The sequence below is a fragment of the Odontesthes bonariensis genome, chromosome 7 (assembly GCF_027942865.1).
Source record: "Odontesthes bonariensis isolate fOdoBon6 chromosome 7, fOdoBon6.hap1, whole genome shotgun sequence".
Lineage (NCBI taxonomy): Eukaryota > Metazoa > Chordata > Actinopteri > Atheriniformes > Atherinopsidae > Odontesthes > Odontesthes bonariensis.
In genome coordinates this window covers 14,508,480-14,532,352 of record NC_134512.1, presented here as the reverse complement: position 1 = coordinate 14,532,352, position 23,873 = coordinate 14,508,480, and the positions used below count along the sequence as shown (strand labels likewise).

General features: G+C 40.5%; 3 protein-coding genes across 8 annotated transcripts in view; 2 read left to right on the top strand and 1 right to left on the bottom strand.

The window, feature by feature from the left end:
* Nucleotides 1-7,977, top strand: part of itpr2 (inositol 1,4,5-trisphosphate receptor, type 2) — a 64,242-nt gene extending 56,265 nt beyond the window's left edge. For all 6 annotated transcript variants that reach the window (XM_075469580.1, XM_075469579.1, XM_075469578.1 and 3 more), the window contains 2 exons: nucleotides 5,053-5,214; nucleotides 6,712-7,977. In XM_075469580.1, coding sequence (XP_075325695.1) covers nucleotides 5,053-5,214; nucleotides 6,712-6,792 — 243 coding nt within the window. In that variant the 3' untranslated portion in view covers nucleotides 6,793-7,977. The remainder of the gene's footprint in view (nucleotides 1-5,052; nucleotides 5,215-6,711) is intronic.
* A 2,529-nt stretch (nucleotides 7,978-10,506) lies between these two features.
* On the bottom strand, nucleotides 10,507-16,104 carry sspn (sarcospan (Kras oncogene-associated gene)). Its single transcript, XM_075470940.1, has 3 exons — nucleotides 15,678-16,104; nucleotides 14,203-14,289; nucleotides 10,507-12,502 (listed from the first exon to the last, which is right to left on the bottom strand). Exons 1-3 carry the CDS (start codon nucleotides 15,903-15,905, stop codon nucleotides 12,143-12,145), a joined length of 675 nt encoding a protein of 224 aa, XP_075327055.1. The 5' UTR covers nucleotides 15,906-16,104; the 3' UTR covers nucleotides 10,507-12,142.
* Nucleotides 16,105-17,443: 1,339 nt separating this feature from the next.
* On the top strand, nucleotides 17,444-21,207 carry bhlhe41 (basic helix-loop-helix family, member e41). The gene is made up of 5 exons (XM_075469577.1): nucleotides 17,444-17,705; nucleotides 17,796-17,862; nucleotides 18,030-18,137; nucleotides 18,239-18,350; nucleotides 18,645-21,207. Exons 1-5 carry the CDS (start codon nucleotides 17,644-17,646, stop codon nucleotides 19,580-19,582), a joined length of 1,287 nt encoding a protein of 428 aa, XP_075325692.1. The 5' UTR covers nucleotides 17,444-17,643; the 3' UTR covers nucleotides 19,583-21,207.
* Nucleotides 21,208-23,873: the final 2,666 nt, after the last annotated feature.

Below are 23,873 nucleotides of genomic sequence, written 5' to 3'. Positions count from 1 at the left end.
GTCCTGTATCAGTATGACAACAACCCTGAGCATAAGTTGCTCTAACAAAGAATGGGTGAAGAAGCATAAAGTCCTGGCATGGATCGCATGAAATGCCTGTTCAAGGACATGAAGTGAGTCCTACTGTAATATTAATGCTATTTTAGTCTTTTTTTTTTTTTTTTCTGATTTTAGGGCTTCCCAGCCAATTTCATGTTTTAGGTTATATTCATGGATAAAACAGGAAATTCTGCAGGGTTTGAGAAACTTACATGAACGGCAGCTAAAATATTGGTGTTATTGTTACAGCAGTCACTGAGAAGCACAAGAATTCATGCTCACTGACGTGTTTGAAATGATGATTGAAGCAACACTAAAGCCTGACATTCAGACAGTACAGCACACACTGGAAGACTGTTGACTGTACAGTCTAATGACGAGCACCAAGACATTGGTGGGATGCAGATTCCACACAGTCACAGTTTAACCTTATCTCTGTAATTAGGTGATGATGCTTTAACCAACATGACTGACTGTACGTCAAAAAAGTGTATTCACATCTTTGAGGTCATAATCCATCAGTTATGGATGACTTAAAAAAAAAAAAAAAAAAGGGATCATAGTCCTCAGCTCCAGGGAGGTTTTTCAGCTAACAGAGCTGTCATTGTGTTTTTGAAATGGTGAGAAAGAGGGGGGAAAAAAAAAAAAAAAAAAATCATTGTGCCCTTGATGCTAGGGGCCCCAATTACCCCCAGTTTATCAGGGGCACTCTTCTAAACAGACTCCATTCTTTCTGAGCAGCTCAGTCTAATAGCATCCCCTCTAGTCATTAATGGAGTTAAGAGTTGCGAGAAAAATAACACAAATAAATAAGTGAAAGAACTTCTTTTGCTTGGAAATCTTTGATGTGTAGCACATGTATTTACTACACATGAGAACTCCAAAAGAGCTGATGCTATGGACTGAGAAGTGTTTCAGGAAAATTGGCAAAACATTTAGAAAATGAATAAGATATAAAGAGAAATGTGAAAATAGATCAATAGCAGTTTTACTTGGGTGTGCTTTTTTTGACATGACTCATTTCCCCCTTTTATTTTTAAGTTAATTCACTCATTTACATTCATTCTTAGTTTTTGATTGTCCGATTTACCTATTGCTCTTGCCATTCTTCAGTTGCTTTCTCCCAATGTTTTTTTTTTCCCCATTTCCCTATTGCTTGTACTGTTCAGCATCTACTTAAGTTCTTGTCAAAGCCTGGATCCACACAAAGAGGAAGCCAATCCTGCACCAAAAACCACTAGAACTGACATATACTTCAACAGGGAGTCGTTGGCATGAACGACAATGTGCAACAAAGGAGGGAAGGCTTCACGTTTGCAGGAATTTGTTTCAGTGAAAAGCATAGTCTTTTGGTTGAAGACGTGTAGCATGTTTTCTTGACACTTGAAAATTTAAGATAAACACAAGAAACTTGTGCAAAAGAAAAAAAAAAAAAGAAAACATGGACCAGACTCGGTGAATAATTCCCAATAATCCCTACATAGATCAGTGAGCAGTGCTGACCAACATGTCATTGGGGTCATCAGGTGGGAACCTTTCATCAGTGTTTCGTCTAGCTGGGCCCACGACACCTCCAGGAGGCTGGTGTCCCAGAGTCACTCCCCTAATGCCAGCCATCACTGCTCCTCACACCACAACAACCATTTTTTTTCCTTTTTTATTTCCACAACCACAAGCTACCCCAACCTCTCACCAACTGCACACCAGTCATAGAAAAAAAACAAAATGTTGTGTTAGCCAGACCAAGACTGGAATTTTAAAATGCATGTAAACATGTTAGTTGACCAAAATCATTAAAAAGCTTCTCAAAGCCAGACTAACCCATTATGTATTATCTGGTGGGTTTCAGTTCACTCCTGCATGCATACGTTCAACTCTACTCAAGTGGGCCTTGGCACTCCACACAACCTCCGGAGTTCCATCTTTTTGCATCTTTTTTTAAAGTTTAAGTGTATATTGATGGTAACAAATTCCCAATGAGGCCGCTCTCATTCACACATTTTTCTCTTCCTTTTGTCAGATGGCCTCAGGTGCCAGAAATTATGTTGAAAAAAAATCAGCCTGTTAAGACCTTTGCAAGCATTTCCAGACTGTCGCTCTGATCTAATAGAACCCTGATTTTATAACCATAGTGTTGTCTGCCAAATTCACCATTGGAGTAACTTAAACACAATGTGTGGGGAATTCAGCTAGACCTACATGTACGATTATCTCCCACAAGGAAAGTTGGAATTAGCAGAATGTTATCAACGTTTTATCTGGCAGTCCACAGCGTCACAACATTGGACTACCTTGATTTTGCTCCCACTGATGTATACTAGGTAAAGGACGGTGGTCTAATTAAATAGCCAAATTGAGCTGTAACCATAGCTCGTCTCAACTGTGTATGCTACTGTGCTCACTGGCTTGAGGCAGAGACCACAACCTGATCCCTGTTCTTTCTTTACCTTTTTTGTAGAGGAAAAAAAAAAGGTGGGGTGGTAGGGAAATGGTAAAGCAATTGTGAAGTGAAAAAAGTGGCGTTGATATGAAAAGCTCCTGATATTGTGTAGGTAGTTACCCCTTGTGTTGCATAAACATCCCTGGAAGTCATATGGAAGTCTTCCATGCCATGGCCACTGCTTCACACTTTTTCAGATGTGGGTCTGTTGGTAAATTTATTTGTACCTTTACACAGAACCACTGTTAAATAAATCTGAAATTTTATTGCTTTAAATTTCGTCTTTGTTATTTCGACCACTGCTGTCCGCTGTAGAAGCGGCAGTGCCCTGTGGTACAGACCACCCCGCATTCAAGGAAGTGCACTTTAGCTATATTAACAGGAATGAGTGACTGTAGACTCTGGTTCCTGGAAAAGGTTCCTGTGGTGGAAATGCAGCCTTTCCCATCTCTGGCATGGGCAACATGGACTCATCTGACCACAGAACACATGTTCTCTGTATCTGTGTCCTTCAGAAATGAGCTTATGCCCATGCCCTGTCTCCTGAGGGCTTATGGATCACAAGAATCCAACAGAAATATCCAGTTGTAGCCCTGATATGCTCTAGGATATCCCTAGACTCGCCAAATCTTTTCACAGTATGCACTGTAAACATCTAAAGATAAAAATTCTTTACAGTTTTGCATAAAATTGCACAAAGTTGTGAGCCATGAAGATTCTTTTCTTAGAAAGACTTGGTGTTTGATGGATGCTTCTTTTGTAGCCAATCTCGACACGCTCACCTAACATTGATTAAGCTGCTGCTTGTAGAAAGTCTACATGCCACATTCACCCATTCACTCACACACTCTACAGCACGCCTTAGTCAATATAGTCTACACAGTGCTTTCTTCTATGCATTCACACACATTCATACACCAATGGAGGCATCGGTGGGCAACATGGGGTTCAGTGCCTTGCCCATGGACAGTACATTTTCATCACTAGTGTGTTGCTGGCATTTACATTTTCTGAATAAAATAAAGTTGGCAAGTGAGATGAAAAATAATAGCTTTTTAACATGTGTATGTTAAACATTCAAACGAATTATACAAAGATTATTTAAGTTTTTGGTTTTTTTTATATCGAAAACACTTCCCAACTTTTCTGGAGTTGGGGGGGGTTTGAAAGTATGTGCACACTTCTTCCAGCACTGCATAAATCCTCAGTGCTCCAAGGCATTCCAGCATGTTGCGTCATAGCCAGATGATCAATACTATTCACTTCACCTGTTTCTTTACCACAAATTAATGTTAAAGAACAGCTTTGGTGTGTCTTTATGTTATGTGTGTTTTAAGTTCATTTCAAAGCCAATAGGAGAGTGGACCGCAAATTTAAGATAAATTTCCAGATCCAGACAATAGTTAGTTGTTGCTAACCATTGTATAATATTTAGTTTTATTGTTGTTTTTGTTTTTATCAATTTTTAACTAATTTTTCATTCCTGTTTATTTAAGAGTATAGGTATAGTGTAGGTTGATGCGATAAATGTCTCCCGCTACAGTGTGAAAAACTCATAAATTAAACAAAAAGAAATATCTCACACACTCAAAGTTATCCTCCCCCCTCAGGCTAAACTCCCATCATGAGTTGTTTTCTTTTGTTTTTGTTTTTTTTTCTAATCTTCAGCGTCTCATTCTCTCATCTGTCGATCTATTCCTGCAGTCTATTCTTATATAAGAGTAGGTGGGAGAATACCTCACTCACCCCTCCCGCTGGACTTAACGCGGTGCCAGTCAAATCCCACTCTCAGCACCTTGTAAGTGATTTATTATCAGAAGAACTGGCAAAGGAATATTGCATAAGATCAGCTGATGGCAGTCTGTCTCTGTGTAACCTATCTCACTTTGCACAAGAGCGACTGTGTTGTAAAACACACACTCGCTCATAGTCCGTTAGGTACATTTCCATGCAGATGCATGCCAACAGTACACACACCCACACATGTACAAACACAGGCACACTTAAGTTCATTACATAATTCTATAGGTTTGTTTTGCCCACTGTTTCCTTGAAGCACGGCTGCAGATGGTTATCTCTGTCCAGTACACTGTTGGAAAAACATAAGAAACCAAAGATTTAGCATGTGAGCATACACACCCTCTTCTATAAGTAACGCTATAGTTCTAGTCGTGCTGTTGATAGACGACAGTGACTCATCCCCACAACAATGGCGTGTTTATGGAGTGGGTGAGAATTGAAATGCCAGTTACTGATCATTTAGTATATTATTGCTATCTGCAGTATCCAGGAGACAGCGCTGCTGCTTAAAAAAATCTACCCTGTTGAGCGCAAACCAGAGAGCAGCTTCTGTTCTGCTAAGATGATTCATGTTAAACCTTGGTGCCCGTCTCACTTGTTACGAGCTCTCTGTTAAGTCTTTTCCTGTGGTCAGGCTTCCTGAGTGTCTGATGTTTGTGCCAACACACTGTACATTTGCTGGGTTTTTTTCTGTTACCTACTTAGTCACTGTTATTTCAGGTTATTCATTTTACCTTTCTCATGGTTCTTTTGTCCCTCCTTCTCTCCTACAGGAGAAGAACTTGGAGTGGTTCCCTCGTATGAGAGCCATGTCTCTGGTGAGCAGCGAGGGAGACAACGAGCAGAATGAGATGCGATCCCTGCAGGAGAAACTGGGCAATACTGTCGTTCTGGTGGCTCAGCTCTCTGGCCAGCTGGCTGAGCTCAAGGAGCAGGTAAAATGTCACTTTAAATTTCATGCTGCTGTGTTCTAATCTAACTGATGAATAGTCCAAATTAAAATGCTTAGTTGAACTCCACGTGCTCCTTTACCATGAGGCTTTTTTCACCTAAAAACACCAGCTGAGGAAAAGGTGTCATGATAGGGGCAGCTTCAGCAGTGTCATCCTGCAATAATTTAATTTTCTGAGCTCAGTAATGCAGTGGGGTTATATTAGAACCTTGAAGCTCTTGAACGCAGCACGACAGGTGACTATCACGTCTGCAATAAACACGACTGAGCGCCGCCTGTGAGCCTCTGGCTGTTTGGATGACTAGCTCCGCTCCTACAGTGTGACTGATCACTCTCATCACCTGCCTCCCCTGCATGTGATTCCAGTCACAGGCCTGTCCTTGTTCCCCTTCTGCCAGATGTGCGAAAACAGCTCCTACTGAGGGTGGATCACACTTCAGTAAACAAAATGACAACCTCTGCTGACCTCGGCAAGCCATAGAGTTTGTAACGGCTCCATGCTGGCTGTGACCGCTCATACATCCCCTTCCAACAACCCCATGTGTGTGCTGTTGAAGCATCCTTGAGCAAAGACGCCAACCTATTAGCTTTGAATCTGTTTTTAGGCAAATGCAGATGGTATTTTTCTAATCCAGGTTTTCTGTAGTCTGTACTGACTAATAGGGAGTCATGGGGTTGGCAAGATGTTTCTCCACCTTTTATGGCAAAGAGACATTTTAGCATTCACCACAAAAGGTGTGTGTGTGTTTATACAGAGCTAGGTGAGCCATAACACTCCTCTAAAGTCACAGGGGAGGGGCCTGCATGTCTCACACCAAATCTGAAATGTTTCTGACTTGAAGGAAAGTTCTTTTGCATCTCCTAACCTCACTGTACCCTCTGCTGACCTCAGCACTTTACACATTCACAGCTGAGGTTGTGTGTATGTGTGGATCTGGTTGGCTGTGGTTGGCTTTGCACAGCCTACTTGATTTCCTTTAATCTGCAAGTAGAGTTTATGGTTTTGAGAACCAGCGGACCTCAGTTATGACGTCAGTACTGAAACCATTGCTAATGCAATGGTTGCTTGAAACCATTAAACTTCTTCACCACACTTATACAACATCCAATATGCAGGTCAGAGTTCTGCGCACAAATACTCCCACACATGGCTGTGTCCTCAAGCTTCTTAGGGACAGGTTTTGCTTTCCAGTCATATAAGCGTTACTGAGCAAAGTTATTTACATTCATTTACTGCTGAAGATGTTACACCTGTTGCAATGTTGGACATTATTACAAATTCAAGAAATATTGTTGTTACATCTAGAATATAATGAAGTGTGCGTGTACTAACCTTGATTAATGTATTTAAATAAATATAAGATTTATTTACCCATTAGAACAGTTATAGTACACATGCAGGTTTGCATGTAATGTGTTTGCTGCATGCAAAATTAAAAGCCACTCCAGATTGATTGTTTTCTCTCTGTGTCCTCCACAGATGACAGAGCAGAGGAAGAACAAGCAAAGGCTTGGGTTCCTGGGCCCTCCTCAGCCCAACCACCACATCCCAGCACTCTGAGGGGTATAAGGCTGCTCAATACCAGCCAGACACACAAACTCCAGCCTCAAGAACAATAAATGTATCCGGATGTGCACCCACAATTCCTGATATCAAAGTGCTAGAGGCCAGCAAGCAGTGACACAGATTTTTTTGACATAGTGCCGCATCTATGACACAAACACTGCCATATTGGATAGTAAATGTGCCTTATGTGCTCATTTAGCCGCAAGGAGCACATAGAAAGTCGCCTCTGTGAATGATTGGCCAGCCACAGCTTAGTTCTGCCAGTGTGGTGTTAGTGTGCCAGACAGAGGTCCAGGGAAATGTTAGGGTAAGGTTAATGGTTAAATGCTGTCAGGTCTGTGGACAGCATGTTTTGGCCTACGGTGCAGTGCTGTCAGGGTGCTGATCACAGTCTTGCAGAGGTCACCGTTTGGCATACAAGCCTCTAAGAGAAAAGAGCGCACACTAACATCAAGTATTCTTCCCTTCCTGTTTTAGATTTCTGTTTGTATTTATTAGAACATTTCTGTTCCTAACTGAAGTATTACCTTTGTGTTCGAAAAATGAAATCACGCTGCCTTACTCAGTAACTTTAATAAACAACACATTGCCGTGGCTGTAAGTGCACTTTTTTTAAAAAGGGAAAGAGTACAAGCTGTTATGGAAACTGTTTGTTTGGGATGTTATTTTCAAATGCTTTGTATTGTGTTCAAATATGCATTCACCGCACCACTTCAGTTACCTTTTACAGAATTCTAGAAGGTACAGAAATGTGAATAGAAATATTGATCAACTGTGTAAATCTTACTTGAAATTTCTTAGCTCTACATCTTATGTTGGTTGATAATAATGTGCTGACTCAACATGGAAATCTCAGTGTTCTTTGTTACAATATGAACATCATTATCTCTACAGAGATGTCAGCTAATACAGTAATCTTTACCGAATCTGCTCATATCATTATCAGCTCCTACTGGTGAGGTGTTTTTTTTGTTTTTTTTTTGTTGTTTTTTTCTTTGTCACCATTCTCTCTTTAACTGTCTTTGATTGTTATGTCAGAACTCGTGTTTTAAACTTGCACAAACGAATGACACAGTGCACGCACCTGATTGTTACTGTCCTGTGACGCTCTCTGTTCAAACATAGTGTATAGAAAATGTATTTTATTTGGCCAGATGTTATAATAAATTCATAACAAGGCTTATTTGCGTATTTGAGTCAGCCGCTTTTGAGCAGTTTGTCTCAGTTCTTGTTACAAAAGGGGATGGATAAGTTCACCTACATATTAACCCCGACCTCCTCTAAGGGAAGCGTTTAACTTACACTTGTACTTGTCGAGGAAGGGAACCTAGGGATATATGTCTTCATCCAGACGAGCTCAAATATCAGCTCATGCAGTATGGGCAGTCATCTAATATTAAAGGCAAAGGGGACAGGTATATTGGGATCGCTGCTTTTATTTAGTCTTGACATTTCATTGCTATGTAACAGTATGGTGCACAAGCTAATCTGTTTTAACAATTTATAAATTACAATGATTTTTAAAGTCCCATTTTTGCCATAACACTTTAACATTGTTGTGTGCAAATCTCAAATTAGTAATAGCTGTTTAAATGGCCGAAAGCAAAATGTTGACATGTAGAGCCTAAACTGATGGGGAAAAGTTTGCAGTGTATAAAGATTACCGATAAAGGGTTGAAAATGATAACGCGCCCAATAGGTAAACAATTAAAATGGTAGAAATATTGTCGTTTATCAGTATCTTCCTGATGGTCTGAACTCTGAGTTCAGACCTGACATCCACATTGGAAATTCAGCACAGTGGGCCAATCAAAACTGAGGCTATATGTTTGTGCTTGTTACATATTGGAGATGATAAATGAATCCCAGAAAGTAAACTGGTGTTTTATCCCATCTTGTCATTTACCCTCTACAGAGAGGACTATCCGTCTTGGCATCACTTCAGTGTTTACGCTGGCAGGCCCACATTTACTCCTGCTGCTGGTGACAGCCATTAAAATTAGCTCTTGCAGTGCCATAATGGTGAGCAGCTGTCACTGCATAGACATGAGGGGTAAAGTGCAGCATTACTGGAATGTATTTTACTCCGACAGGATGGGGAGGGAGAGGATAATATTGGGACCATCATTGCCTGGCCAAAGTCTCATTGGGATATTCTGATACGACTGTGTCCGCCTGCACTGCTTCTGAAACGAACCTGAGTTATACCTCCGAGAGGAACGTAATTACCAACGATGTGCACGAGGGTCTGCTTCATTTTATCCCCCCAGTGTACACCGACCTTTTTTTAGATACACATGAGCAGTGAATGATTTGCTTTATAAACGCAACCCTTGACACATTTGGATCATTTTTAAATATCTTTGCAAACCGCAGTAAAAAGTCACATGCTTAGTCTTTGTGTATTCACTGGAGTGAGTGGGAAAACATCCAGAGAGGGTCAACAAACACAAGGCAAAAACGCAAGCACCTCTTTGGCCAGAGGCAGCATGACTGAGTCAGGCGTTTTCGACTGTGATACACTGAAATTATAATGACATCCCACCGGAACACCTGTTTATATTTGCACTAAGTTTAGCTTCATATTTAGCTGACATAACAATAGAATATTGTGTGAGAGTTAATTTTGTCTGCAGTGAAAGCTGTCGTGACTTGTGCTGATACACACATTGATCTCCTGCCCTCTTTAGTTTCGCATGAAGGATCACTTGTATTAAATATTTGTTTCTTTCAAATTTCATTATATATCTGTTTACCCTGAAAGATTAACTGACCACACAGAAAGCTGCTGTCCGTTATGGAGGAGGGTGAACGTTTCCCCTTCTCAACTGTCATTTTTATAAATAAACATGCCCCCATGATGACTGGCATGTGACTTCCTGTGTCTGGCTGTGAGCTTGAGCTTTTTTGGTCACATGATGCATTGACATCACCAGACAAAACAAGCACATGGTAAATCACTGCATAGACTTTTGTCACACACTTGTGTATAGGGCAATTGGTGCAAGTGTGAACTTTTGCAAGGAAGAGCATAATTAATTAGAATAAATGAATTCCCCCTAAAATAATCAGGTTGAGATAGTGTTTCTGAAGTCACCTTTAGAAGTTGTTGAATGTATTGTCAGCCTTTTTCTTAACCTGTAAAGGAAGTAGAAACATGAAATAAAAGCCATTTTAGAAATGAAGCCTTCTGGTTTTTGGTGCAAATTTGGCCCTTGTGCTTATCAAATATTTTTAAAATATCATGGTACTTTGTGTTTCTTGGAAATTTCGATGTGACCAGTGGGTCACTTCATGCTTGAAAGGTAAAAGAACTCATGTGACATCAAATCATATTTACCAAACTGAACAGTTATTATCACAGCCAGACTCTGACAAAGATGACTTGGGCCCCTTACTGACATCCCAAATGAATCAAACATTTCACTCTGGTTTTACTTTTGATAACTGTATTCCTTTTTATATATGAAGAAAATTCTTGTAAGGTGTATACCCTCAGGTATACAACATTTATAGTTACCACTGAAGTCCATGTAGTTTGCAAAATGCAGAGGTAAAGATGCGCATTACCAAAGCGGATCCATTTATTTGAATATGACCATTAGCCCATCTAAGAGCAGCATTTGTACATGTATATTGACATAAGGAGAAAAAGGAAACTGCATGTCATGACAGTACTATGAAGAAACGCTTGTGAAATACCATATTTAAGGTTACAATGAGAGATGGGCAATATTTCAATGCTATCTTTAATCAATGCTTTTTTCATCATTGGAAAAAATAGATTACATTCCACTGGTTGCACTCTCACTCTTGGGTGCATGTACCATCGGATTTGCCATGGAAACTGCATAATTTTTGCCATTTACTCTGCATGTGTAGACTGTTGTAGCTGCTATCAGCGAATGAGGTGACACCATTAAAGCTCATCCTCATCATTTTTTATTTATTATTTTATTTATTATTTTTTTATTTTTTTATATGAAGCTTGATTTTTATGGATGTTGCTGCGTCCCGTCTGAATCAACATAAGTCAACCAGAGCCCAGATAAATGATTTAATTACGTCAGCTGCTTGTCTGAGTCCCCCTTTTCCTCACCCCAGCTCATTGCTCCCTCCCTTTGTGGCTGCAGTAGTTTGACTCCTACAGGCTGATTGAGTCACGCTGGCCACTGGCCTGGTATCCACCTTCGCAAGTTAGAGCTCACTTTAGTTTGGTTCCAGTCTCAAGCGTAGTCTGCCCAGATTGTGTTACCGCTTTGAGGATCAGTTGCCCCGGATGGTCTGAGACTGAAAAGTACTTTGCTGTTGTTTATCATTAAGGATTTGATCAAATCAAGCACATGAGACAAAATAGAGTTTATTCATTGATGAGTCTTTTTTTTTTTTAAACAACATGATCTGCAAACAACATAGGGCTAAAAAGCTCAATGTAATGTGATTTTATCATTATAAACCAATAACCTAATAAAGCATGTAATTACGTTAAGCTTACAAATAATATCTAAGAAAGTGAATATTTAACCTTTCATTGAGTGAAAACGTTTATCTAAAGCTTATGCAAGTATCATTTGATATTTGCGAATCGTCATTTGGGAAGATAATGATTCGCTGTGCCATCTAAAAACACCTCATAAGCAAAAAAATGTTAATAGGTCTTCAATCGTTTGCATAAAGTAGGCAAATCATAACCTGAGAACACAGTGGTTCGGCGTGGCACCTAAATTCCTCACTGTAGAGACTAAACCTCAGTGACTAAATCCAAAAGACATTGTTTCAACACTGTGTGAAGTTTGGGAGTTAGAAAACAAACAAGTGATATTGGTTTCAGTGATGTTGCAATGTACAGAAAGAGCAGCAAATGTCATGATGATTAGAAACATTTTTAAAAAGGCATTATTGCGGAACATAAATAACCGGTTTTGTTTTAAAAAAAATAAACCATGTCTGTTAAAATGTTCACCTATTTAAGTTTGACAACTGCAAGTACAAAGTTAGATATTTGGTATACAAAATTTGTGCAAAAAGCTATTATAAAACAAAAACCTCAGAATTTTGATATAATATACAGAGAGATGACAAATATAAGGAAAAAAAAAACGAATCCCTTGGCCCCTGCAGTAAAAGGATCTGGTGGCATGTTGTTGCCAAACACCTTACTAAGACCCTTAGTGTTGTTTTTTTCCTCTCATTTATCACCCGTCTGTAACTAACAGAAAGAAGAACACATACTAAGGCACACCAAAAATGCAAATGCTCCCGTCATTCAGAATGTAGTCACACAGGTGGTATCCATCTTGATCTGACTGACCGGTGTCATCAAATCCGCTCTGTCTGTATCCTGTTAAACTTTTTGCCACTGCTCGGTGGAGAAAGAGCCAATTTGAAGACCAGCAAAAAAAACTTGGTAGCGGTGCTTCCACATGATGAAGGCACCGACAGCACAGACCAGTGCTTGGGCCAGGTTCAAAAAGATCTGGAGCAGGAAGTAGAATGTAAGTGTTCCGGTGATTACCTCACAGTCGCTGACCCCCTCATAGGTGAAGGTGCGAGCTAGTGGGTCATTTTGATCCAGTACGCACACACAGTCCTCTCCCGCCTCCTCACAGATGAAGTTGCTGGTCTGTGAGTGGTGGTGTCCAGCAAACGCTACCACCAGCACCGAAAGGACCAGGCCAATGGTGCACAGGATAAAGTACAGCAGCTGTAGAGGGCAGAGCAATATATGAATATATATATTTCTAATTATTTATTTATTTATTTTTTGTTCTGTCTCCTGGTTGAATGTGTTGTCTCGTTACCCCAGAGTGCCAAAACTGAGCCTCAGAAATAGACATGCTAGCTCAGAGCCTGTGGCAAATTCAGTTCAAAGTGATTACCCACAATACTACAGGGAAAGGTATGACCCTCAAGGAGCCCAGTTGTTATCACAGGTCAGACACTGTACACGTTACACTGCCATGCAGTGACAGCCACTTACTAACCCTGGTGCACATCCCGTGTGAGTGCCATGCACAGCAAAGACCATCTAAAATTACATGCGTAAAGTGTGACGGAGGCTTTGTGTTGTTTATGCAACAGCACAATCTCAACAGCACTAAACCTTCTTCTTAATCCATCAGTTATATAACAGGAGACCTCATTCACCGGTGTATTTTGGCTTCACTTACATGCCCCTTATGAAATTATGCAAGTGATGATTTGCAATGGTATTTATCTCAAATTTGAAAAAGCCGTGAGATCTGATGTATATGGCTGGTCTGGTCACATGGAAGTGAATGTAAAGATAATACATCAACATGCACTTTGTTGAGCAATATCTGTTTCACTTCATGGAGATGATAAGAAAACCTGAAAGCAGGTAGAAACTAAACAGGAGTCACTGTTGTTGTCCTGAAACACTTTAGCTGAGAATGCCCATGGAACCCATGAGGGCTTTCACAGAACAAATACAGACTTATCAGAAAGATAGGATCACCATTTGTCAACATTTTACATCAGAAATGTCTCGAGCTAGAGCACATTTTCTGCCCACTCGACCAGCGCCAAGGGCAACTGAAATAAATAAGTGAGCTGACTGTAAAGCCATAAATTCTTCAGCAAGAATGAAAATCGTGTTGCTATGAGTTCATTGAGCTGTTTCAATAAATAACATTGATAAATCAAAGCACATTTGTTTTGAGGGCTAAACAAAACTGCTCTGACACAAACATTATTAGCAGATTACATATGAATGCTTTATGTTTGATACAGCACTACTTTTTTGATAAACTGGGAGACAAAGCACAAGTACAGCCAAACTCTGCTTTTTAAGCTTTCTTAAAAATGTGAGTTAAGATTAGTTTTGTAATTTCATGATTGAGATCAGATTTGTTAAAATACTTGTAAAAAATAGCTGCACTTCTCAATGCATGTTACTGCTGAAGTACTTTAAAAACGTTTTGCATTGGACAGTATGTACGTATTAAAAAATGGGGAAAAGTTAAAGCCTGACAAAAGTAAAAAAAAAAAAAAATTCCATGCCACATCCTAGAAACAATAGTGCACCCATTTCAATTGCCTTGAAATTCAAGCTGCATATGCTGTGTGGCTAATTAAGCTGCACGATCAAGTTGCATTAATGAAAGCACTCCTCCACTCACAGGGATCCCTGTGGGGCTCTTTTAAACAGGAATGCAGTTAAATTCCTTTCTCCCTATGGTACTGACTGCCTGTATGAGTGTGTAAAACAGTGTTCTTTGCACCAGCTCTCTGTCTGGAAAATATACCTAACTGTTCAACTGAGATTCTCCAGGTTTGAGTCAATTTCAAAAAGACTCTTCGCTGACAAGGAATTTGATTTCAATTATGTAATTAAAAATGTATATATTTATATAGAACGTATGAAGAGTTGTGTGAACTCACTTTGACAATGAACTGCATAGACGTCCTCTCATCTGGCTGGTAGGTGATACAGTACAGGATGAAGCCCAGGATGGAAACCAAGCACAGCTGCAAGGAACCAGAAAATGTGGCATCAGTATTTTTATATTCAGCCAAATGAAGACAGAATACTTATTCTACAGCATGTGAAAAGTTGCAGACAACCAATGCATCTCAACCAAGAGGGAATCTTTGAAACACTGCATCTTGCTATTATTATATACTATGGATGTTTGCTTGTAGACACAGTGTAGGAACAAGAATCTTGTGCTCTGTTTTTCAGGGATGTTGCATGATATTGCATGATTCAGCAGCAAGATGCCATCTGATTACATTACTTTGTCTTTCCCTCTCCTCTTCTTCTCACACTCACAGAGACTCACACTCTATCTCTTCAGCGCAATTGGAGTCTTGTGACTAACGTGCAGCATCTTATTTGAATGTTTTTCCCAGGTTCTTAAGCACTCAGGATTCTCTGGAAAGTTCTTGATGACCTCAATGTTTTTCACTCAGCTGAATCTCGTGAGGATCTAACTCGGGATGTTGGTGTCCAGGGATGTTTTCGACAGCAGATGGCATCTGTGATAGGCAAGAATAAGACCCAAATGGGAACAACATGTTTTTGTGACCTGAACTCTTATTGCAATCTATCATGATAAGTAAAACTGACCTTTTAATTGTTTTATATTGTGAATTTCATAGACAAGGGTAATCACTGTTCACTTGTAATAAAAAAAAAAACTTGACACAACTTAATTCTTTTGTATCTGCATCGCATACATTTAAGCTGACGATTCAGTTTCCTTTTTCCCGTGTTACATTTCCCCCTTAACAAACTTCAGCTTCATGTGGCCACGAAAGTTACATTTAAAATGTAAATCTTTAAATCAAACTTCATATCTATCTCTTGCACATGAACTCCCTCTTAAGTTGCTTTCTACACTTACACAAACTACTTTCCCATGATGTACATGTTAAAATAAATGTTAGGTGTTTTCCATGTGTGTTTGTGAGAAGACAGATGTAAGGCTGACTGGGTGTCAGCAAATATGCCCACCGGAAAACAACAGGGTTTCTGATGCTGCTAAGATTTTCGCTGGCTGAGTTGGGAAATGGCATGCTGGGATTGAATGTCTTGTTTCATCTGCTCACATGCTGCAGACTTTTTGGACTTACACGTAAACAACTGAAGGTGAGGGCACGGTCATGTGACTGAGATGGATCAGAAGTTCATAAGAATGCATTCAGATGGGGGGGTTTCTTTAAATGTTAGAATATGAATCCTTACTCTGTCTACACTGACAGTTTCGTGTAGGCCTGTGTTGACATGCAATCTGGCAGAGGAGGATAACACGCCGAGGGGGTGCAGCAGAAGGTCATGCAGAAATATCAGAAATTGGAGACTCATGTTCCATGCAAACAAGTGGCTGATGATAGAGCATAAGGACAAAGCTTACAATGATCCCAGCCCAGTGAGGCGTCTCCCTGGTCAAAAGTGAGGGGCTGATAGCCAACATAAGGAAGGCCACGGCTGTGACAGCCACCCCCAACAGCAGCTGGAGCAGGGCGACGGGCAGAGGGAAACGACAGACTCTGCACTTTTTGCCGTCCTCTGGTGTTGGGCAGTCATCTCTCTTCTTCTTGCCCTCCTTCTGGTCTGAGGAACCTTTCCGCCCCTGTCCCATATTTCCTCTTGCCTTCACACTTCTTTTACTGTTTGTCTTCACAACTTTTACTATTACAGTGTTTGGGGTGGATGACTCTGCCTGCCGTCTGCGTCTCACCACCTTCCCCTCCCCTCCCTTCCTGCTTTTACCAAGCCCAGCTCAACTGCTATTTGAAAACAGAGAAGGCTCTGAACTAATATGGAAAACATTTGGACTGGATTCCTACAGCAGCTCCAGTGCCACATATAGAGCAGGCAGCATACTGAGGGGAAAAGGAGGAAGAGAGGAGGGAGGCAGTTAAACACAAAGGGGGATTCCAACATACGACACAGAGGTGATTTCTCTAGTAACACTGATGACAAGATGGGGAAAGTACACAGGCAAATCAGCAGGTATGAGTTAATGAAAAGCTAACACAGGAGGTCACACTTCATTAGAGAGCAGGAGTGACTGGATCACTCTTTGTCAGCACTGTTACACAAGAGAGCCATATGCTGCCAGCCAGATAAGTCACATGACTAACGGGATAAAGTAATGTGACCATAAAGCATGTGAGGGCATTACAAGGGCTCAGATTTGAGTGTTTATGAACACTTAAAAGCTAAATAAAGAAGAGCAGGTGTCACTGAAAGAATCACCTTCTATCACCATCTTCTATACTTTACTCTAAAATATTTAATTTGACTACTCAGGATTTTGTATACTTTTATTGCAGTAAATATAGCTGCTAGGCTGCTTACACGAACTAGTTGACTTTGTCTTATTTTTGGGATATTTGGCCACTCTTGCATTTGATCATGTCACTGGGAAAGCCTCGTGTTGCAATAATTCCTTGTACAATACACTCATAGAAAGGTGTGAGAGCATCACCCATATTGAGATGAATAAAGAACCGCGACGCACGTGTTTGAGCACACAGTTGGGCCGGTGCCATGGTTACTGACAACGCAGCTTTGGAGATCTGATATATGAGCAGGTTATCCTGCATTACAGCCACATACAGTAATAGGCTGCGTGAATGCGCAGGGGTGTGAACACATTGTGCAATATATGAAATATTCCCGGTTTTTTATACATATTGACCTCACATTAAGCTCCATGTGTCCACAAAATATTTAACTAGGAGTTATTTGGTAGTGGGGAAATCTGATTATCTAAACAGTAAAAAAACGGGAACCATTGTCATAAAATCTCGAGATGCGGACCTGTTGGTTTACTTCAGGGTGCAACACAGTTTGGTGATTTCTCTCACTCTGGAACATGCTGAACCTGTCATCAGTCGCTACAAAAAAGCACGGGCTGCGAAGTTTTCTGACACTATCGTGTTAGATACAAAACGCTTTGAATATTCTTCTGTCCAAACGCGTGTGTGTGTCTTTTCCTTCGCAAAATTTCGCGCAATGAATCACGTTTCAGCAACCAGGTCACAATGGTTTAGTCCACATCATCCCATGAACAGTGGCGTTAGCTGGTATAGTACACACAAGGTCTAATTACTGGACTTTGTGCTGGTGCAGCCTACACGTGAGACGGAAGCTGTTCCCAGCCGGAGACGCGCGTGCGCTCTAACCACACAGCCGAGCAGACCGCTTTGCAAAGTGGCAGCCCAGAGTTCTGTAGACATCAGTCTGAAACGCAGCCCCACTGAAGGACACGCTCTTTGCACCGTCTCCTCTCAGCCGTCCGTGTGCGAGTCGTGGAATAACAAACATTATCTAAAGAAGCTCAGAAGCGGAACAGCGACTGCAGAGAAGGAATGGATGAAAGAATACCGCATTTACAGGACAGACAGTTCATGGAACACGCAGATTTCTTAGGGTGAGTATCGCTTTTGGGAAACTCTGTCAAACTATGTCTGATAAACAGTCATGGCAGCCTGGTCATTAATGGTACGCTTTCATTTTTTAGGGTGGATTACCCCCCGCTCTACATGTGCAAATCCAAACGAGGAATAAAAAGAGAAGATGGTGGGAAGGTGCGCGCGTTTTTTTTCCCCTTCGAGTCTTAACATCAAGTTTTGATCAAGCAACATTTCTGTGTTTGTGAAACGTGTCATAGCCACGCACACTAAACGTTTAAACTCCTAGGGTATATTTCTGTTTTAATGGCTACCATTAAGGCTTGTATTTTCTGTGCCAACAGGACGCATACAAGTTACCACACCGGTTGATAGAGAAGAAGAGGAGAGACAGAATCAACGAATGTATCGGTCAGCTGAAGGATTTATTACCCGAACATCTGAAGCTGTCGGTGAGATCACGATGCTCCAAAAAGTTTTTTGCCGTTCTCAGGGAATGGTTTTAGGCATCTCTGAACAAGTCAACTAAACCTTTGTATTTTTTTCCCGACAGACGCTCGGACATTTGGAGAAAGCTGTTGTCCTGGAGTTAACATTGAAACATTTAAACGCACTGACTGCAGTCACTGAGCAGCAGCACCAAAAGATTATTGCTTTACAGAATGGTAAGATGACTATACACACGTGTAACGTACAGATATTTGTTGAAACTTGGCTTTTTGATATATTTTTTATGCGGAATTAGGTTGTTTTGTAAAATGAGTTGACGGCTGCTTAAGGAAACTTTATAAGCCAACGTGTGCGCAAGCAAACATATTAATAGAAGCAAGGGACTGCGGAGTTTTACATGCATATTGAGAACTAATAAGAAGCTTCTTATTCAGACACTGCGAAGTCACTGATTAGAACGTGCAATACCCAACAGAACAATGATTTGGTACTCTATTAACTTTTTGCAGGGGACCGGTCGATGAAATCTCCCATTCATTCTGATCTGGATGCGTTCCACTCTGGGTTCCAGGCTTGTGCCAAAGAGGTCCTGCAGTACCTGAGTCAGTTTGAGAACTGGACGGCACGAGAGCAGAGGTGCGCGCAGCTCATCAACCACCTTCACAAGGTGCTGGCGCAGTTCCAGTCCGGGGCGCCACAGCTACAGCACCAGCTACACAGTGGGGACGCACAGGATGGTCAGAAATCTGACAGCCAAGCCAACTGTGTCCCGGTCATCCAGAGGACCCAGGTCGGAGAGCTTAACGAGAATGACACAGACACGGACAGTGGATACGGTGGCGAGGCTGAAAAGGGTGATAGCAAAGAAAAAGAATGTGAGCGCAACAAGGCGCAGGGACCCAAGGCAGTGAAGATCAAACAAGAGTTTGGAGATGATCGAGCTGCCAAAAAACCAAAGATGAGCTGGCCTGGGAACGGCGTCGGGGGCGCAGATCCAACCAGGCCCGATCTGGCTTTAATGAACTCTCTAATGGGAATAAGCAGTGTGGGACAGCAGACACCACTTTGCATGCCTTTCTACTTCATCAACCCATCGGCCGCGGCGTCTTATATGCCTTTTTTCGATAAAAACAACATTGAAAAGTACATGTACCCAGCGGCGGCTGCTCTTGCATCCCCCTTCCCCTGGCTATATCCTGCGCACGCGTCTGCAGCGGCGGCCGCGGCGGCTGCTGCAGCTTTTCCCGGTCTGTCTGCGCACTTGGGTGCCTCCTCTCAGTCCAAAGACTCCCACTCTGTAGACAACGACGGGTCACACGAGGCTGAGACTAGCTCATCTGATGAGCGTGATGAAAGTCCCCCAAGTGACGATGGAGAGGGTGACGTAGGTGAAACGTCTCGGGAGAGCAAGAATCAAGACCAGCTTTCTGCTTGTCAGACGAGCTAATAAATCTGTGTACCTCTCTGTGCATTCTGATGCAGAGTTCATGTATTTTCAATTTTTAAAGTTAGGCTAGTCTTAAAACGGGGTTTCACAGAAGAGTTTCTCGTGTACAGTATCTTGGTGAAACAGGGGACAGTTGTGACGGCGCGTGCCTTTTGCACTTACCTGCTCGATTAAACAATCTGAATGACTATCGACAATGATTGACACTTCACGGCTGTGTTGTGATGGATTTAGTTTTTTATCCTCTTTCATAAAACATTTTGACATGGCAGCATTGGTGCCAAAACTTTGAGTACCACAACAGTGCGCAATATCTCAATCAATGATTCTCTTTAGATTTGTGAAGTTGCAACTGACCTCTGCTTATGAGTAACATCCTGGCACACTCTGACTGTAAATATTACCTTGAAGCTTGCCTGATTCATCAAACCTGTAAATGTGCACTAAATTTGTCCTATGGAGGAGCTCCTGGAACTGTAATGCCTCATTACCTCATCCCTAAATGTGCATGGGGGAAGGCTGGTTTGGAGGCACATTACTGTCCCTGCTGATAACTGAATGGTACCCACCTCCCAACATGCACACCATCTCGACCATGAACAACAGATACAAAGCCAGCTATCTTAATAATCACACATTTGAAATGAGAAAAGGGAGAGGCGTTCTGTCTGAATTCCTTCAACTCATCTTTACAAAAGTTTCATTTGCGTACCCCTAACTAGAAGATGAAGAGTTTTTTTGACCAAAATGGTAAGTTCCCTAGATGAAACATTGCTGCCCAGAGTTGCAGTGACCTCTGTACCTCCAGGAAACATTGTAGGATAGCACCTTATAGATCTTTGATATTGAATGTACATGTATTTTCCCAGCTGTTAAACTTTCTATGTAGGATGATCTTTACTCTTTGAGACGTTAAGTGCACTTTTATCTGCTTTTACTCCCCCCAGCAGTCACTTTATCATTTCGAAAGTCAATCACTGTAGTTCTCTTTGAACCGTCCTATTGTGTTGAGCTGTCTTGATATAAAACAAGGTTTAACTTTAACAAAAAAGACCCCAGTTGCTTTGTGATAATTCCATGCAGTAAAGTGGTGATTTAGCAATTTCCCCAATTTCACAAAACACTGCTTTCTAGCTCTTTCATGAGAAAATCATAATCCGATTCAAAAACCTGCAACTCTTTACACATCAGGTGATCATTATGTAAAACTGATAAAACGGGGAGAGAAACTGTGGTCATTGCCATGTTAAGAACATTATCTTGGCGTCTTTTCTAATTCCTGCAAGTGTAATAATGCTCTGCTTTTTAAAAAAAATTACATTTGACTGAATAAACACAATTTTCATTGTGTTTTGCATACATGACAATGCTTTTGTAGTTTTACTCAGCTGGTTTTGCCTCAACTCTCTTATCAACTGTAAAAAGTGGCATGTATGTTTGTAAATAGTTTTTTTTTTGTGAATATACCATTCAGTATACATGTCTTTATCAATGTCGTAGAGGTCTATGGATTTTTTTTGTTTTTTAAAGAATTAACTGAGCAACTGTTGCACATTTCGTTAATGCTTTACACATATGCTGTTCTAAATTATTGCTGAGTTGTAAAATAAATATGAAAAACTAAACTTTGCAGGGGTCTTCTTGTTCTTCACATATGTTGTATGTTGTCGTAGTCTCCCAGGTTAGACTGACTGAAGTTCAGAGTTCAGTACCCCTAAAAGCACTCGCGAATAAAGAATACTGAAAGTTGATCAGATGGAATGTAACGTAACAATCAGCTGACAGGTCACAGCAGAGGAATGTACAGTAAGCCACGGCTTTAAAAAAGAAAGTCATGTGATAAAAGGGTGATGAAGAAAGATTACAGTCAGTCTGCAGAGACTGATGAAAAACAAGGGGCCTCCTCCCACCTTGTCAAAAGCTTTAAGCAGGATCAAATCTGGTCTTTGTTGTTGCCATTAACGGGCCTACTGTAATTTCAGGTTAATCTTTTCAAACAATGTTTTTTAGGCTTTGGCAACATTTTTTAACTTTGGCAACATATGAATCAAATTACAGTCAGTTTGTACTTTTCAAGGTTTCAAGAGTGAACGCAGCCTATTTTATTTGAGGAAATTCATGGAGCACTGATGTAATTCTAAAAATGAAAAAACAACTGTAGACAGTTAACTTTTGCATCCTCACGTTCTAACTGTAGGATACAGTTACTTGAAAGTTCAGGAAAGTATATTTTCCTTTATTTAACCACACATGGGGGTGCTTGAAAGTTTGTGAAACCTTTAGAGTTTGCTATATTTCTGCAGGAGTACAACATATTAAGGTTTCATCTTGATAAGAAGATCATACAAAACAATTGAGACAAAACATTCAGATGATTAATTTAAAGTGAGTATAATGATGCAAACTTTAGGATTAGCTATTTTGAAAATGAAAGTGGAGTCATGCTTTCAGTCAAAGGGGAGACAATCTGGTGACAGTAGGCCATTTTATCATAAGGATCTAAGTTTAATCTCCACAACAAATTTGTGGAAGTGTGTAATGGTTCAAACAAAGGAGCTCTCTGAAGACCTCAGAAAAAGATCTGCTTATGCTCTTCGAGATAGATGTAGTTGGAAAACTTTCTCAAAAGAGGTCACAGCAAGACCAACAAATAATTCACAAAGAGTGTGTAATAATCTGTGAAAATCAGAAAGGGGTCATTTCTAAGCAGCTGAAGGCCTCCTGTCAATGTTCATGAGCCCATCATCAAAGGCTGCAAAGAGAAAGCTGCGCATCTAAAAAAGATACCTGTCTGCTGTTGCTGCCAGAGGGATTTTAGAAGAATACTTTGTAGATGGATGGAAAGAACAAACCAAATATCACAATTAAAACTATATCTAAAGGAAATGCAAGGACACTGTCAGTGGCCTGGATCTCAAGAAAATTAGTGTCTGATGGCTCGACTCCAAAGTCCTTCCAAATAATGGTTAAAAAAGAACAAAGTAAATGTTCCGGAGTGGCCAATTCAAAGTCCTGAACAGTTCATGTTTGGAAGCCTACAAACATTTCAGAGTTCAAGCTGTTATGTACAGAGAAATAGGCTCAAATTCTTCCCATCCGATGTCCACTGATCAACAGTTACTGGAAACTCTCTCAGTTATTACTTCACTAGTGGAATAATGCCAGATGCTGAAAGCAGAAGCTAACACGTGGTGTTGGAACATTTTCATGGATAAATGAATGACCAAGTGTACTCTTCACTCATGAGTTTTCTGCCATTTAGACTTGTGTTAAAAGCTGATGATTTGGGTTATGTTTGTGGCCTAACTCTTGCAGAAATGGGTAAGATTCTTAAAGGTTTATAGTTTCATGCACCACTATGAGCAATTCTGTAAGTAATCTTATTTCAAGCTAAGCAGCATGACTCATTATGTTAAGTTAATTAGCATTTTACATGCCAACAGCATTTCTTCTCATTTCATTCTACCGTGAGTAAAAAGTAACTATTGACTCTTCTTTGTCCTGTTTTATTTTTTCTTTCTTCACACCATTGTTGTGTAAATGTCTCCCTCTAGTGGTGTAAAGCATGACAACCTAAAGTTGAACAAATAAAGTGGTTTGACAAAGTCTCTATTAATTTACATCCACAATCAATTTTAAACACTGACATCAAGCACCAGTTGAGAGAGGTCTAATTTTTATCATGTGGTTTATTGAACCATGCAATCCATATCATATCAGCAGCCTGTTACAAACATACACACCTGTCCACACTTTGCAGTAGAGTAAGGCAGGAAAAATAAAATCAGGTTACGTACAGTCGACATCTTAAGAGTTGTCTAGAAGATATGCAGTTGTAAACAGTGACCACAATTATGTGACAGTACTGATCGAAACTACAGTACACATCTGTTGCAAGACAAGAAAAAAAAACTACTTAAGTGTTAATACATTTTACAGGACATTGTATTATGGTAACAACACAGTGGCAAACACAGAGTACTAATAGTGTGTTCTTTCCTTTGACATTTCTACAAAACACTGACAGAAAAAAAGAAAGAAAAGTTTTTCTTTGTTGTCGTGCTTTTAACATTTGTCGCAGTTCAGAACTAATATCAACTGACATGTGATCCTAACTCACTATGATCATTCCTTCAAGGTCCCCACTGAAATCTTCACTGTACATTATTTCAAAACGCCATCTGTGGAATGAATATAAGGCACTTTGACGTGTTTAGCAGCTGAACTACAACCTAAGACTGGCTTTGTAACTTGGCTGTTCTGGCCACACACACACACACACACACACACA